Raw genomic sequence first — 16,758 nt, 5'->3', positions numbered from 1 at the left:
TTATATTTATATAGAAAGGTTATTCTCAACTTTCCTTATGCTTCTGTAATCTATTTTTCATATAAGGTAAATGACAACAAATCGTGCTTTATTTTGATCGTGGTGTCAAAAGTGCAGAATCATAGCCTCCGCTAGACACATCCTCAGAACAAGCTCGCACGTGCATCGGTCGAGCGTCAGCTCTTTATTTAATTGTTATCGGTACTTCATCATTACTGTCACTTTCGGAACAGTTATATGCATGTTCCCTACAAAAGAGGATGGTCAATAAGGCCGGTTTTTGAGCCATCTACAGATTGGCCTCAAATATGTTTTATTTTATTCATCTAACTAGGTCTCATAACCCCTTGAAAGGATTTTTCCTGAGAGTGATCTGATTTCAAGATATAGTCATTTTGAAGTTCGTATTTTACATGGGTTTTCGCACTTTCATTCAAATCATGCTAAGTTTCACATTGTTAGTATTGCTCACGCAAGATCATATTTGTCCAGAAACTGCGCACGTATATTCGTTACAACATATGTTAAAGCTATCATTTTTCTCGAGGTACTTAGCCTTCACAATAGGGCTAATTTTTATACTTTATTAGGTTTGTGATCATGAAAGGAGTAAAAATGTCCTACTTTATCAGATTTATTAGCAATAATTTCTATAAAATAATCGAAATAATCTTGGAGACATTTTTCTAAGAAAAGGTATATTAGTTTACAGTCAATCAGAACTTATGGTCGATTAGAGGCTAGGCACACTGCAACAGCTTTATTCGTCAGAATTGGTTTGATCATCTGAAGATAATGCTGCTTCTCCTTCATTTTCCGACCAACACGATGCATCATTCACGTGACTTTCGAATTCACGTGAAGGTCTGGGAGTGTTTTGGTTATATTTAGAGTAACCAAGATACCACAGAACACTGGCAATGTGAGCGCAACATCCTACCACTCTTGCACCACTTTTGCAATGACAGTACCAACCACTTATCGGATTTGGTCCAGGATTATTATCTATCCATAAGTTATACACTTTAGAAGATGTATGCCGAGACTGGATTTCTACTCGTAGAATGCCTTCCTCCTGTTTGTAGACAAGAAGGGGTACATTCCATCATCAAATAAATGTTCCTCGGTATACGATTGGGCTTGATTCAGCTGCAACATTCGTTCAGCGATCAGATGATCATCGGAATTATCATGAATTCTAGGGGGTCGGAAAGCATTACAAAGGGCACAGACTATTCTGACGTAATCGCCGATGTACGGGATTTGACTATTTGGAAAAACATCACTTAAGGCTCTCCAAGTTTTTATCAACCCATTGACTGCTTCAACCACCCATCGGACTTTAGTAACGAGCCTTGATCCGTTTGCTTCAATCGTAGTGTGCTGTGATCCTTTTTGAAGAAAATGAGGCATTTTGGAAACGAATGCAAGATCTTCTAAAAACTTCAGGCAGTCCCGAAAACTGCGATCGACAACGATAACAGAGTATGAGGGCATCCATGTACGCAGTTTTATTGAATCTTGTTTTAAAAGACTTTCAAAGATACTAGCGTCGTTGTTCTTGCCATCAGAAAAATACGGACCGAAAACATCAACTATATATCCTGTCGCCGTTACTAGCATCATGGGCTTGACCATATTCCTTCCTTTATGCATAGAATAAGTCCGCCTTTGAAAAGAGTAATTGCTACTCTTTTGGATAAACATGTATGTACCATCAGCTACAAGGAAAAATACATCTTCTCCATTAGCGAATAGCGTTTTTTCCGTTGATGTAGTATGGTCCGTAATGACTGACTCGAGTGATATGTGACCTATACCAAGATGATGAGGTACAAAGGAGGACATCAGAGCTTTCCTTGCTGTCGTAATTCCTCTGCCAGCTCTTCGTTTTTCTATGCCAAAAATAGTTGATAAAATCGCATTGGAAAGACCTGTGCGCAACTTGATCAACAATAATGCAAGGCACAAACGCACAGAACGACCTTTTGTCGAACGCACTTCAATTGACAAGTACTGTGCAACGTCACTAAATTGATTTTACGTCAAACCGGTGAGCCTATTATAAACTTTATCCTCAAGCGCAGATGGATCATCAAAATTCAACCCTGTTTTTCTTGCCTCCTCACGCAAATCATTCAGAAGCTTAGAAATCGACTCAGCGTTCATGTGAGTAAAATCAGAGTTGGCTTGTATAGACGCAGTAGCCACTTTATTAAGAAAACCATTATCAACCAAATAAGAAGCACAACATCTCGCTTTTGCAGGAATCAAAATACCAGTATCGACGTAAACCCTCAATGCAAACAAAGGTTTGATTCTGATACGAGTATTCTTATGATGACAGACAATGCATCTGGATTGAGAAATCATACATCTTCTTATTGGAAGTTTGATTTTCCTACAGTCAGAATCTGAAGTTCCATCTTCACTGGACGATTCTGAATTTTTATAAATCTGACTGTTACCTGGTTCTAAAACATTTGATAAATCATTTTCAGAAGAACTCACCTCTTTTGCATCTGTAATCCGACGCTTTTTAATCGAAAAGCATCGACAACTATCGCAAACCTTTGACTGAATGGTTAAGGAGCTAATAAAAGCAGTTTTAAGACCATTTAATGCCCGTTCATCCTGAACTACTGATAGATGACTCTTTGGTTTTAAGAATTTGCCGCAACAAGAACACTGTTTTTTCGGCATAATAAGTGGTAATTAAAACTTAATTCGCAAGTAATTATTTCACCTAAAAAAATAAAGAGAATCTGAGACTGATCTACAGAACTATTAAATAATAAGGATTTTAAAAAAAGTGTAGCCTCTCATGCCTATGAAGTACCTGTGCAAAAAACTTACAATCGCTATGAAACTAGTCGATACTGATAAAATAAAACTACAATAAAATAATCTGGAACAGATGTATGTACGCAGTAATATCACATAAAGTGGATAAGAACTCTTTAACAGGTCGAAACGTGGAAGAAGAATGTAGGAGAATATAGCTAAAAGCATCGGCAACAAACGCGAATACCATGTGGAGGGGGAAAACAGTTGAACGTAGCGAAGCGGCAGTCGCACATGAACGATAGCGTTTTGTTTCCTATTCCACTGACTTTGGTTGATTTTAATCTCACTTCTCTTTGCCTAAGGGCGTCAAAGTGGCTAAGACCGGCAGTAAATGTTTCTTAAGAAAAATAACTTAAAAATAATAAATTAATAACAATAAATTAATACCTTGAAATAATACGCTCGGTTTTTCATAAAGTATAAAAGTAAGCCCTATTTTGAAGGCAAAGTACCTCGAGAAAAATGATGGCTTTAACATATGTTGTAACGCATATACGTGCGCAGTTTTTGGCCAAGTATGATCTTGCGTGAGCAATACTAACAATGTGAAACTTAGCATGATTTGAATGAAAGTGCGAAAATCCATGTAAAATACGAACTTAAAAATGACTATATCTTGAAATCAGATCACTCTCAGGAAAAATCCTTTTAAGGGGTTATGAGACCTAGTTAGATGAATAAAATAAAACATGTTTGAGGCCAATCTGTAGATGGCCCAAAAACCGGCCTTATTGACCCTCCTCCTTTCATCGTAATAGTCCAATTATTGAAGGAGTTAGAATGAGTGGAACGAAAAAATATAATGATTTTCATTTTTTGCACGAAGTAACAATTTCGTAATTATCTCGAAAACTAAAAAAGTTAGAAACTTTTATCAAGGAACAAAAATATGTGGAATGCAATTTCCTATTAAAATATGCTTCAAAATAATTTAAAATCCGACTTGAAAAAATCAAGAACGAGAAAACCAAGAGGCCAACTGAAACCAAGGCATTTCGAGCGTGTCCTGTTTTGATCGCGGGAGGCTCAATTTAATCCTGACTCTGGTGGAGGGCTTAGTTCATGCCCTGAAAGATGTTTTACATATCTCTGGTGCTTTTTCGGTAAAAAAATATATTTAAGAAAAATATTGTCTGTAAAAACGACAATTGTATAATACCGAAAGATAATTTTCAGATAAAAACGTAAAAAAGAATGTATAGAGAATTATTTACGGAATAATATGATCCAATACAACCTTACAAATGAATGAGAATTACAATTGTTACCTAAGCAGCGAGCAAAAAAATAAAGCTCGAAATATCTATTGTTAAATATCGAATTTTTACCTGCAATATTTTTTTCTGAAGTTCGCCTTTCGTGCTCTTTCAACATTAGTTATAATTAACAGTAGGAATAATTTACACGATTTTATCAACCATATAATAAGTTTGGTGACTAATAAATATTTTAATTGGAAAGGGTTGAACGCGAAATAAACTCTATTAATCTAAAAAAATAGCCTCGTTGTCCTCATTTTATTTAGCCAATACAAAAATTGAATAATTTTTAGATACCACCCGAGTAAAAATGCTTCGACTTGAGTTTGACTTGAATTGCTCCCAATCAAGACATTCTGAAGTCGAAAAGTTTGACTCGAGCATTTCTTACTTTTGATACGGAGCCAGACTTCAATTTTTGTCTTGGAGACTAGTTTTTATGTCTTGTAGATATAAATTTATCTCTTGAGTCGAATTTTTATGACTCCAATACGTACGGTTTAAAACTTTGAGCATATACCTGCCCTAACAAAAAGGGGAGCTCTAACAGTCATAATTTTTTTTTTATTTATGGTTAGTTATTTGTATTATATTTGTTTGACGACGATACCGAAAATGTTGTTTATTTTTACGTATTTCTAACAGTTTAAGAGATCCTTCTAGAAAGTTCCAATTTTTTTTTTTTTGAAGAAAATTTTTAAGGGTCATACTCGTTCAGGTCCACCGATTCTGAATTTTTACATTAAAAATAACTAATTTAATAATTACAAATTTTTCATTCACCAATTTTAATCTCATTTATGAGCCAAAAAAGGTTAGATAATCTCAGCCAAGGCACGGCTTGTCTTGAGTCAAGTAAACGTCGCCTTAGCCAACAGAAGGCTCGACTTGAGACAAGTAAAAGCCGTTTTACCTGTCGTGGCCATAAAGTTAAGACTAAGGCCTATGTTTTACTCAGTTTTAAGACTCAGCCAGGTATCGATGTCTTGGAGACGAACTCAAGGCATAACCAAGTCGAACTCAAGTCGAAGCATTTTTACTCGGGCACATGGTACTCAGTTTTTAAATAAAATTATATGTAGAAGGAAAAAGTGTTAAATTTTATAATTTTGAAATACAACTGAAATTTTCTGACGCTAACCTCAAAACTGACATAAACATTAGAAAATTTTATTTCACGAAAACTGTATTAAATTATACACTTTTTCCCTTGGCATGTATAATCTTGTTTAAAAAAGAAGTACTGTTTATTGGAATTAAATAAATATACAATTTTATTAGTATTTATTAAGTAAAATTTGGCAATTGATTTTTAAGGTTATTTTTAAGACCAACAGCCTTAAATAGAATATAATTCGTTTGATCAATATCTTTTACGTGGATGCAAAAATTATTTGTGACTTAAAATTTGGAATAAAAATTTGGTATAAAATATGTTATCTTTCTTTTATTTTACGCGTTATTATAAAAATAATATACATAATAAATAATGAATAATAATAATAAGCATAAAAAATAGCATAAAAATAGAACGCGTGCTGCCATATTTGCTCGCACTCTGTGGACATTTTGTTATCTGAGCAGGCAATGCGCAAGCCAGATGCACTGAACACCTTGAACATTCAGAAGTCATTAGGGTACTTGCAGCAGCTCAGAAGGCTGTTTTATTAAACACATGTCGCATTGTAAGAGAATTTCTAGACCCTCAGGATTTAAGCGACTGGAAATTTTTGGAGTGGCTGATAGAAGTTCTAGCAAAAGATTTCTAACATCGTAATAAATAAGTTTATGACATCCTCATCTCTCCATTTACTTGACTCAGACCGTGGCCATGATGAAAAACCGGGTGCACGCGCAAACAAGTTGAAAAAAATAATGTTGCAGAGACGAGCCAATTTTTTTTTTAATAAATATACATTTTTTCATAAAATAAAAAAAATAATTTAATATTCTAATTCAGTTGATTTAAAAACCTTTCTACTTTAAAAAAGTTCTGCTATTTGTATGATTGGCTATATTTTTTACATTTATAACTTTGACATTATCTTTTATATGAATAATTCATATAGCCTTAAGAAAATATTTTCTTTTGAAGATATTATGTAAAAAAGATAAACAATTGCTTGCAAAAACATCTACATGTTTAGAAAAACTTAAAAACTATACAAAATATTGAAAAACGAAACATTTTTGTTAATTTTCAACATTTAAATTTTTTTATGGATTTCGAATGAATGGGAAACTTCTCATCGGAATTTATATAACACAATTAAACGATTGAACGAACTTACCTTAAGTGAAGTTTAATCGAAACTATTCAAGTACGTCTCGTCCGAATCGACCAGACATGTAGTAATGTGAGTTGCTCTATCCTAGCTCACAGCATTTAAAATCATATAGTTAAGTGCACCTTACGTCGGAGGTTATTCTTCCTTCCCTAGAATATTGCTTTTTTTTAAATTCAAATCATTTCAATTCGCTACGATGGTATCTGGAAAACAATTAAGGGAGAGACTGATCTATTCGCACGAGACATACGAGGTTCTCGTATTCGAGAAAAATCCATTTTGAAGATTGCGAGCGGATAGTCACTGAGCCGGTGACAAAGTATTTTGAAGTGTCGACAGCTCCCTGGTAGAGTGCATAACTGATATCCGCAAATTGTCGCGTTCAGTACTAGCTATCCATACTTTTTTTGTATTCCTTTCATTCGTCAAATTACTATTTTATTCCATTTTTGAATAAACTCTAATTTAATTATGCCCTATAATGATTATTTATTTTTTATTTTCAATAAGAAACTCTGTTTATCGTGTTTTTTTATCATCACTCGCTTAGACAATTGAGGCTCCGGATGGAAAAAGGAGATATAGAATTATTTTGATGGAGTGGGGAGGCCCCTGAGCACTTGAAAATAAAGTCTCGAATTTTAATTTTTAAGATATATATCCATAATGGAAATTTAATGCCGCATATTTTTCTCCTCATAAAAAGTTGTAGCTTTTTTATTTTTCGAATTATTTGCGAAAAACTGTTTTTTTCTCTGAATAAAATATTTTGCATTTTTTCACTTCAACTCGGAACGAAATTGAAATTTTTTAATATTTTGTAATAAAACTGATCAAAAAGATGCATTATTATGTTCTGCAACGAATTATGTTAGAGAAATTTCAAAATTTCAATTAAAAAATAGTTAATAATTTTTTTCCGAGACGTTGCGTAATTCGTGCACAAACAACTTCCAACGTTTCGAGCGTCGAGCAAATTTTGGGCAAGCGAAAACTGTCAGTTGAAAAGTTGTTTAGGAAGGTTCAAGGAAATTTGCTGGAAAATTTTAGCTCAATCCGAATAGTACTTAACAAACTGTTAATGTTTTAATTTTCTAGCTCAATGGATTTTCTACCGCGTATACCACGGCCCGACCGGTAAACCGCTACCCCAGCGTTAGGTACAAATGTCTCACAGTCAGCTGAATTTTTGTAATTAAAAATACAGTAAATATAAAAATCATTATTTATTAAGTATACAAAAGTGTTTTTCAATATATAAATTGATATTTTGGTGCTAAAGATAATAATTATGTTACATCTCTCTATATTAGAAAATAATTAAATCTACTTTATTCCTCTTCCGACGAGATAATTGAATCGTCAACTGATTTATATATTTTATTTTTTATGTGATATTTTTCAAGTATATTAATTGGAAAACTGTACTATATTTATATCATAGAATTTTGTATAGCTATTAGTATAATTTAATCGTACAATTTTTATATATTACATAGTATTTTAAGTATGTGATCTGCTAATCGGAACAGACTTAACTGATATATATTTCTTTGTTTGGTAAAGAAACAACCTGAAAGCCTATGTAAGTATATTGACAAATAGAGGTCAGACGAAAAACATGCCAGATACAAAAAAAAAAGAAATTTAGAGAGAATGCCAGCCCGCAGTCTACGCGGGAGAAAATCTATTGGGTCAGAAAATTAAAACATCAACAGTTTGTTAAGTACTATTCCAATTGAGCTAAAACTATTCAGAAAACTTCCTTGAACCTTCCTGAACAACTTTCTCACTGGCAGTTTTCGCTTGCTCATAATTCCCTCGAATTCCGAAACGTTGGATATTTTTTGTGCACGAATTATGCACCGTTTCGGAAAAAAATTATTTACAATTTTTCAAATAAAAGTTTTGAACTTAAGCTTACATCATTCATCGCAAAACATGATAATGCATATTTCTGATTCGTTTTACCACAAAGTATTGAAAACTTCCCATTTCCTTGCGAGTTGAAGTGAAAAAATGAAAAATATTTTATTCATAGAAAAAACAGTTTTTCGTAAATAATTCGAAAAATTTTAAAAATTAAAATTGGAGATTTTATTTTAAAGTGCTCAGGGGCCTCGCCACTCCAGCAAAATAATTCTATATTTCCTTTTTGCATCCGGAGTATCAATTGTGCACTTTATTAAAATGCTTTATTCTGCAATAGTTTCTAGTATTTATATTTATATATTAAAGTAGAAGCAAAGTGTTTCAAATGAAAATTTCAATAATAAATACGAAGAAGGAATGGATGCGGTAACTCAGTTCATAGAAATTTACTAACAAGAATCAGAAGTATGTTGAAAGTGGATTTTCACATTTCATTTTATAAGCTAAGTTTTATGTTGTGGCAACGGAAGATGAATCTCTTTAAAGTGACTTATCGAAATCGCAATTGAAAAACGCGCTTCTTCATTTTGAGCAGCTTTTGACTAAAAGTGATCTTGTTCAATAATTACGCACCAGAGAAGAAAAAGCTTTTAGAATATGTTCTACTGGTGTACAAAATAAAATTTCTAAATGGAGCCAGGAAACATTCAAGCTGAAGCCTGAAGGTCCTACAAACGCAAGGATGTTCTCGGCTCAAATATATGAGTTACATAGTCAGGTAGGAAGAACATATGAAAAATGCTGAAACTTTTTTTTCGTGCGCTTGCAAGACTCATGAGGTGCATTTAAGCCTATTATTCGAAAAGTGACAAATAAGGGTGAAAAAGCACTCAAACGTCGTTATTACTTTCTTGAAATCAGGAAAACTCACAAAAGCACTTCCCTGGCGGACCGAAGGAACCAAGGAGCCTGTACAAAGTACCCTTGAAGACCCCACTGAGGCCCCCTTCGGTTCCCTCTTAAGAAACTAAAAAAAAACAGCAAGATAAACTTTTCAATGATTGAAATTCGGATTCTACGTAAAAATTTGCATTACAAGCTCACAACGTAATCGCAATACTTTTTCTTGCAGCGCTAAAATCTTTAAAAAATAAAATACCTGTCATTTACATGGGCCGAAGGCGGCTTTAAGTGCATCTTCTTTTAATAACAGTTAATAAGCATTCCATCTGTAACTTTAAGTATTGTGTCTGGATGCTAGCGCCACGCAGTGGAAACCTCAGACAACAACGCTGCGACGCAAGTGAGAGAGTATTTTATTTTTAAACTTCGCGCGCAACATACTACTTGAGCTATTCTGGATGCGCTTGACGTCACATTCAGCAGAAGTTAATGACGTGCTTTTTAATTTTTAACGCTGCACATAAAAGTATTGCGATTACCCCGTGAGTTTCTAATTGAAATTTTAACGTAGATTCTGAATTTCAACAATTTAAAAATTGATCTTGCTGTTTTTTTTTTCGTTTTTCAAGAAGGAACCGAAGGGGGACTCAGTGGGGTCTTTGAGGGTACTTTGTGGAGGCTCCTTTCGATTCCTTTGGTCCGCAAATTTTTACAAGTACTTTTTCATTCATGCTTGAAATCCTACGTGAGAGAGGAAATCTTTCTTCCGTTGGTCGATTGTTGGAGAGGATAGAGTATAGACTGATCAGTGCATGTAACATTAGCTGTTCAAGCTGGACGATTAAGATTGACCGTAGTGCAACACCAAAGTGATTCCGCCAAAGTGTACTCCTTTGGTCTAACCTTGTGTTGTTTATTTTTACAGGCAGGTAAAAAATCTTATAAAGCGTCTTCAAAACTGTTCTTACTTGATTGAAAATGATGGCGAAATAAATTAGTATACTTCAACACACCGTGATGATAAGAAAATTTTTGTGAATGAGAATGAAGTACATATGCCTTCCCATCCATGTTCTGAAAAAAAAACCAGGTAAATGTAAGAACTCTGCATTTATTGGATGTGAAAGATTTCGCGAAACCTTTTGTTTTTCTTGCTTTTATGGTCAGTATCACTCTGGTTCATGTGCAATACTACATAATCCTAAGGATATAAACAACAATAGCCGAGAATGAATGTAAATGGACAACAGTAAATTTATTAAAGATAGGCTATCATTTATGTATTTTTTCAGTTTGCGGAAAACATTATACTTTTTATTCAGTTCTCAAATTTTCGTTTGAAAACATTTTGCCTACTTTCATTTAAAAACATAAATACTAGAAACTGTTTAAGAATAATTTTAATAACATGCAGAATTATCCAAACGAGTGATAATAAAAATACGATAAACAGAGTCATTATTAAAAACAAGCATTAATAAATCATTAAATGGTATAATTTTATTAAATGTTATTTTAAAATAGAATAAAAAAGCATTTTGATGAAGAGAAAAAAAAAAGAAAAAAAAGAGGGATACCGAGAATCGAACATATAACCTAGCGGATATCAACCGAGCGCTCTACCAAGGAGTTACTTAAGCTTTGAAATACTTTTACACAGATACCCACTGTTATGTACGTTTTATCAAGTCTTTCACTGAGGAGAGTATGGATTCTAACAAAAAAAGCATACCTAAAGGTCCCGTTGTTAATTATTTCGACATATATTGGGTTTTCAACAAAAACTTGCCCCCTTTAACGAGAAAAAATCTTTGGCATACGATTCTGAAACGTTTTTTGATTTATATAGACCATTTACTTCAAGTTTAATGCTTTCATCACAATTTGAGTCAAATTTAGGTATTGGTCAATGCTACTATTGCAGTATCTTTAAAAGATAAATTTGTTCAAGAAGTTGCATGCATAATTTCAAAGCCTTATAAATACTGCAGTACAAACTAAAAAGATGCATAAGTGACAATACCGCTTGGGTCGACTTGTTTATTGCAAAGTTTTAAGAAAATAAACCTAGGCAGCAATGTAACTTATATATCTTTTCAGTTTTTACGGAAGAATAGTAGTTTTTACAAAACATCCTGTTCTAGAACTAAAAAAATCCTTTCAACTTCACTCCATACCAGCGAATATGATGAGAGACCACTTTGTTTTTCTGTTGTTAAAATGTGGAAATAAATAAGATCAATGAAACCTACACATCGTTTGTTACGTTAAGGCTACAATCCGTAAGATTTTGAGCTGGCAAACTGATAAAGTATAGATGGATAAAACAACCAAGCATAGGTGCACCAAATTTGATTGTTTTCTCTGTATTGCCTAGCGCGTTAATGGTCTAAAATATTTAAAGTCACTATTAAGAAGAAGATATTAAATTTGATTATTTGAAGGCAATGACTAATATGAATTGATTATTCTAAAACTAACCAATCAAGTATAGTGCTACGGCTATTATTACGGAATTTTCTGTAACGTTAACACTAAATGAGTTGAAAGATGGGAAAAGGTGTCACGGAAAATTCCGTAACAGAAGACACTTTATGAAAAAATAAGCTTATTTTAAATACGCTGACCTGTATTCCCGATACGCTCAAGGTTAAAACATTTAATCCCACTGTCATGAAGAGAAAATGAGAGTAGCAGGAGTTCAAAGTCTTAGCATATCTGAAATTCAATTTCGTATCCTTTTTTTAGTAGGCGAGATTGTATATTTCTGGTTCATGTAATTGTCAAACTCGTATTAAAGCATAAATTTCATGTCATTTATACAGTTTTACTTACCCAAATGTTATAAAAAGAAATTTCTTTAGTTGGATATACAAGTTTAACTTTATTTTGAGCGAATAATATGTTATATTTTCTAAAACTCGTTTAAAAAAAATAAATGAGGAACATTCTACTAACTTTTCGTTGTTGTTAATAGATAGGTGCAAAGTACTTCTAGGATTTCATTTAATTTCACTGTTTCAATCGAAATTTATTTTTTACCGTAAAAAAATTATGTTACCCACTCAAGTGCTTGGTTATGCAAATAGATAGTAGACGATATTTCCTTATAAATTTTATCTTCTGCAAGTTGTTCTTGCCTGCAAACGTTTTCTTCGTTAAGCTTTATTATATTCTTCAGCCGATAGCTAAACAAATTAAATATATAATTATAATTATAGATTTTTAATAAAGTTTTGTATTATAATTTGTTTACCTAATTATTGCAAATAATCCACATGCATGTTGAGTGGTAACTCCTAGCATTCCTTCGCAACTATATATAATTGACATATTATAAAATGAAGTTATTGCACCATGTACAACAATCCACTCAAAATATTCGTCTTGATTGAAGGGAAATTTTGCTGCATATACTAGTTGTTTCGGACGTGTTTCGTTTAGAGGAATAATTCTGTCTAAAACAATAGGTGACAGAGACATTAAGACGAACATAAAAACAGCTCCAAACACGATTCCTGCCAAATTTATAGATATATTTATATATATCATTACTACATACAAATGATAATTGTTCTAAAGAAAGTAAAATAATGAAACTTATTTATTCCCAAGCTTTATATATCCATACAATTAAAAATATGTATCTTTTGTTGTTTACCAGTGTATAACAGCGTAAAATACTTTCCCTCTTCCGCATGGATCTGCAGAATTTCAAGTTCTTTTCCAGATGACCAAACCTTCCAATCTCTTTTCATACATTCAACTAGACTTAACAACTAAAGTATAGAATGGTGGAAAAATATTTAGTAAAAGTTGACATTTAAATAATAGATATGATAAATGCGGTTTTACTTTTTTGTTGTGGTAAGCAAATAGACAAAGTTGAGAGGCGGAAATCAAGACGAGCCCAAAAGGTGGAAGGCACTCAAACACTGCATCAATATCTCCCCAAACCGAAAAAAGAAAATTAATCTACACCCAGAAAAATTAGTTATTTGGATTGAAAACAGGAAAATATATTTATTTATAATAGTGTAAAATATGATTTTATACATTTTAAGGGAATGTTGCGTTTTTTAAAAATAATTGATGAAATAATTGATGCGTATTAACTTTAAAATTGTTTTTAATATGTGTAACTTTGTTGCAGACATGTAGCACAACAATGATAGAACACAAAAATCACAGCGTTCTGCAATGGTGTTACTGTAAGGATATGTAATAGTCATGGAATTCTGTAATGAACACACATAGTGATAGAATTGTTCCGTCACTAGAATGTCAAATAGGTTGCTCTATAATTTTTATATACTCGTTCTTTAACTGCGTCAGAATATAATGCTATCGTAACGCCGTTACGTAACCGTTATGAAAGGAAGTAAAAATGCGGCTGTATCACTTAAAATTTTCTTAAATGTAACAGATATGTAAAACAATGATGAAATTTGAATTTAGACATATTCTAGAATAGTTGTTCTGTAACCTTTCTGTATTCGTTCTGTAAGGATTTTACGCAATAACGATGGAGGGTATTACATTATGGTGCTATCACCTTTTTAGAATTTTACAATTACAAAATATAGCAGAAGTGTGAAAAAATAACATAACTGTTACGCCACAGAAATGGAACGTTTTTTCTTAGAAACTTGTTATATACAGCTAATCAACAAGCCTTCCGTAATATTCTATTCGAATAAAAATCCGGCTGCATGTGATAGGGACACTGAGTATAAGATAGAGTTTCTATATCATGTACATCTCTTTACAAGATTTTCGTAATTAAAATCTTTGAAAATCCATAAATTTCAAAGTGAAATATTAAAATTTGAACAATTATTCAAATTAAAAATATTGAAATTTCATCAATTACAAGTGCATTAAGCCCTTAATATAGAAAAAAATCATTTTTATCTGTTATTTAAATTCGACAGAAGCAATTAAAAATAAAAACCATTCCTATTTTTACAGTTACTAGATTTAAGAAAATGAACGTTTTCTTCGAATTCATAATGTTCATAATTGTACAATTTCTAATAGAAAGCCATAATATTTAAATCATTAAATAAGCATCGTCTAATTTTGAAAGCTAAGAATTGCTCAAGATTGAACGTTTGAATTTTATATGCTGTTCAATTTTAAATATTTTATTTGCAATTATAATTACTTTCAGTTTAGAATAGTTCCGCATCAATATTAGATTCGTTAATTTTGACATTCGAGTTTCATTACTGAAAATTAATAATAATTGTTTAGTTTGAAGGGTCTGCATTAGAGAATTTAAATAACCAGAAAACATTTTTGAAACCGGTAAATGACTGATAACTTTTTCTGAGTGTTAAGTGGGGACCTTTATAAAAGAGTCTCTGGGCAATCAGACGTCTACACATGTAGTTTAGCATGAATGAAAATTGATTTCTTTGAATGAAAAAATGGTAAATACCTGTGGAATTAAAGTTGTGGTAAGTGACAAGAAAATTAAAGCTTTTGCCAAACGTTTTTTTGCAGCCGACTGATAAACCCATAGACCAACACATGATAGAGTCAACCTGTTTATTTGAAAATAACGACTATCAAATATATCCATTTCTCTAAAAAAACAATACAGGAAACTAATATAAGATTGTAGTGCATTCGATACACAAGTGAAATAATTATACGGAAGGGTTGTCTTGCAACGGATGCTTCGAATAAGCAGAATAAGTTATTGAGTCTATACCCCACAGGTCTACATGAAGAATGATGCATTATAAACGGGGATGAATTTTAATAATTACATCTACCGAAGGGAATTGTGCAATACACACGGCAATTTCTCACGGAAGGCTAATAATAATTACCCTTTCTTCGAACTAAAAACACACGTCGTAGGAGGGTGGCGTCAATAGCGATTGTTATATTCTATAGTTTGATATCATTTTCCGGAAGTGAACGAGACATTCGGGAAAATAGAAGCTTCTCGCAATGCTAGAGTTCTAATAACGAAGCAAGTTTCAAGTTCATATTATATGTATAACTTCCTGAATAGTTGATTAAGCTATTCTGAAGTGAATAAGACTACAAACAAAAATCTTATAAGAATAAGTGAATGTTTATAGACAAACGTTCTCTAGTATCTTTTTGTCAGTTGCAATATTAAAAACAAGATTATAGTGACCCATTTTACAGTTTAGTCGCTTATTTCAATTGTGAAATTGAAAAAATATTATTGACATGGCGAAGAAAATCGAGAAGAATATTTTTTCTTAAGGATTTTTCCGCCCAATTAATAACTGGGCCTCAACTGGGAAGCCCAATGGATGCCCGACTAGGCTACTGTATGGGTTGTAACGATCACAAATAACGGTAGAAATGGTAAGACTATTTTTTTTAATTTGACGCTTATTTATGATTTAAGCATTTTCAGGATCCTGTTGTTCTTCTTGACCTCCATTCCAATATCTTCCAACAGTCAGCGCAGTCCTTAAAGAATCTGATGTACTGTTTTTTCCAATAAATTTAATTTAGTATAAATTATCAACTAAGAATAAGAAGCAGAACAATCGATCACTTATTGTGTTTATTTTTACTAAAATAAAACACACACACACAAACGAAAGAGCTTTGTAAAAATAACCTGATAGCACGGAAGCCTGAACGCTCTCAATTACGATACAAAATGACCTGCGCAACTGCTTTAGTGAAGGCCCGAAGGCGGCGTTATAGCTCGCGCAGCTGCAGATGCTGACCAATACAAGCGAGCATTTCAAAATTACAAGATGCTGCAAATAATGGGGTCATGTCAGTTGTTGGAAAGTGGAAAGTCATTTCCGAAGTAATTTTTTACGTAGAATCCGAATCTGGGGTCAGAATTGGCCCATCACGTCATTATATTAAGATATTTGAGGTTATGTACCCAAAAATGACATTTTTGGCTACTTTTGAGGTGATGTACAGAAGACACAAAAATTTTGTGGGACCTTTTCTGCAGTTGCATCATATAGTACTGCTCTTTCTCTTTAATTTGAGAGTCGCAGAGTTCAGTTACAATTCTTCTCTACCACATTACGCGAATTTGAAATTACGAGATATGTCCCATTATGTCTTGAGCATTTGCTTTAAATACCACAGGCCAACATGGTTTATTTGTTGGAAAGTGGAGGGTCATTTCCGAAGTAATTTGTTACGTAGAATCCGAATTCGGGGTCAGAATTGGCCCATGACGTCAGGATTTTAAGATATTTGAGGTTATATACCCAAAAAATTGCGTTTTTGGCTACTTTTGAGGTTATGTACAGAAGACACCAAATTTTTTGGGATTTGAACAGTCCCGAACACCCCCAGTACATAACCTAAAAAGAAGCCAAAAACGCCATTTTTTGTTACATAACCTTCAATATCTTAAAATCCTGACGTGATGGGCCAATTCTGACCCCGGATTCAGATTCTACGTAACAAATTACTTCGGAAATGACCCTCCACTTTCCAACAACAAAACCATGTTGGCCTGTTATTTGATTCTCGACATCCCAATGATCTGTCCATTCGAGGAATTTGATCTTATTTTTTGGGTGATTTGTCACACTAAACAAAGCGGCCACTAATGTTTG

At 32.9% G+C, this 16,758-nt stretch overlaps 1 protein-coding gene across 2 annotated transcripts in view; it reads right to left on the bottom strand.

The window, feature by feature from the left end:
- The window catches only part of LOC117179867 (putative odorant receptor 85d), a 79,015-nt gene extending 64,157 nt beyond the window's left edge, over window positions 1-14,858 (bottom strand). The window contains exons 1-7 of one of the 2 annotated variants that reach the window (XM_033372035.1): window positions 14,613-14,858; window positions 13,025-13,144; window positions 12,831-12,948; window positions 12,426-12,687; window positions 12,235-12,357; window positions 11,797-11,887; window positions 11,422-11,558 (exon numbers count right to left, since the gene is read on the bottom strand). In XM_033372035.1, the coding sequence (XP_033227926.1) occupies window positions 11,422-11,558; window positions 11,797-11,887; window positions 12,235-12,357; window positions 12,426-12,687; window positions 12,831-12,948; window positions 13,025-13,144; window positions 14,613-14,756 (995 nt within the window). In that variant the 5' untranslated portion in view covers window positions 14,757-14,858. The remainder of the gene's footprint in view (window positions 1-11,421; window positions 11,559-11,796; window positions 11,888-12,234; window positions 12,358-12,425; window positions 12,688-12,830; window positions 12,949-13,024; window positions 13,145-14,612) is intronic. The other variant, XM_033372036.1, reaches the window with a different exon arrangement.
- Window positions 14,859-16,758: the final 1,900 nt, after the last annotated feature.

Source organism: Belonocnema kinseyi, chromosome 9 (genome assembly GCF_010883055.1).
Source record: "Belonocnema kinseyi isolate 2016_QV_RU_SX_M_011 chromosome 9, B_treatae_v1, whole genome shotgun sequence".
Lineage (NCBI taxonomy): Eukaryota > Metazoa > Arthropoda > Insecta > Hymenoptera > Cynipidae > Belonocnema > Belonocnema kinseyi.
This window is presented reverse-complemented; position numbering and strand designations above follow the sequence as displayed.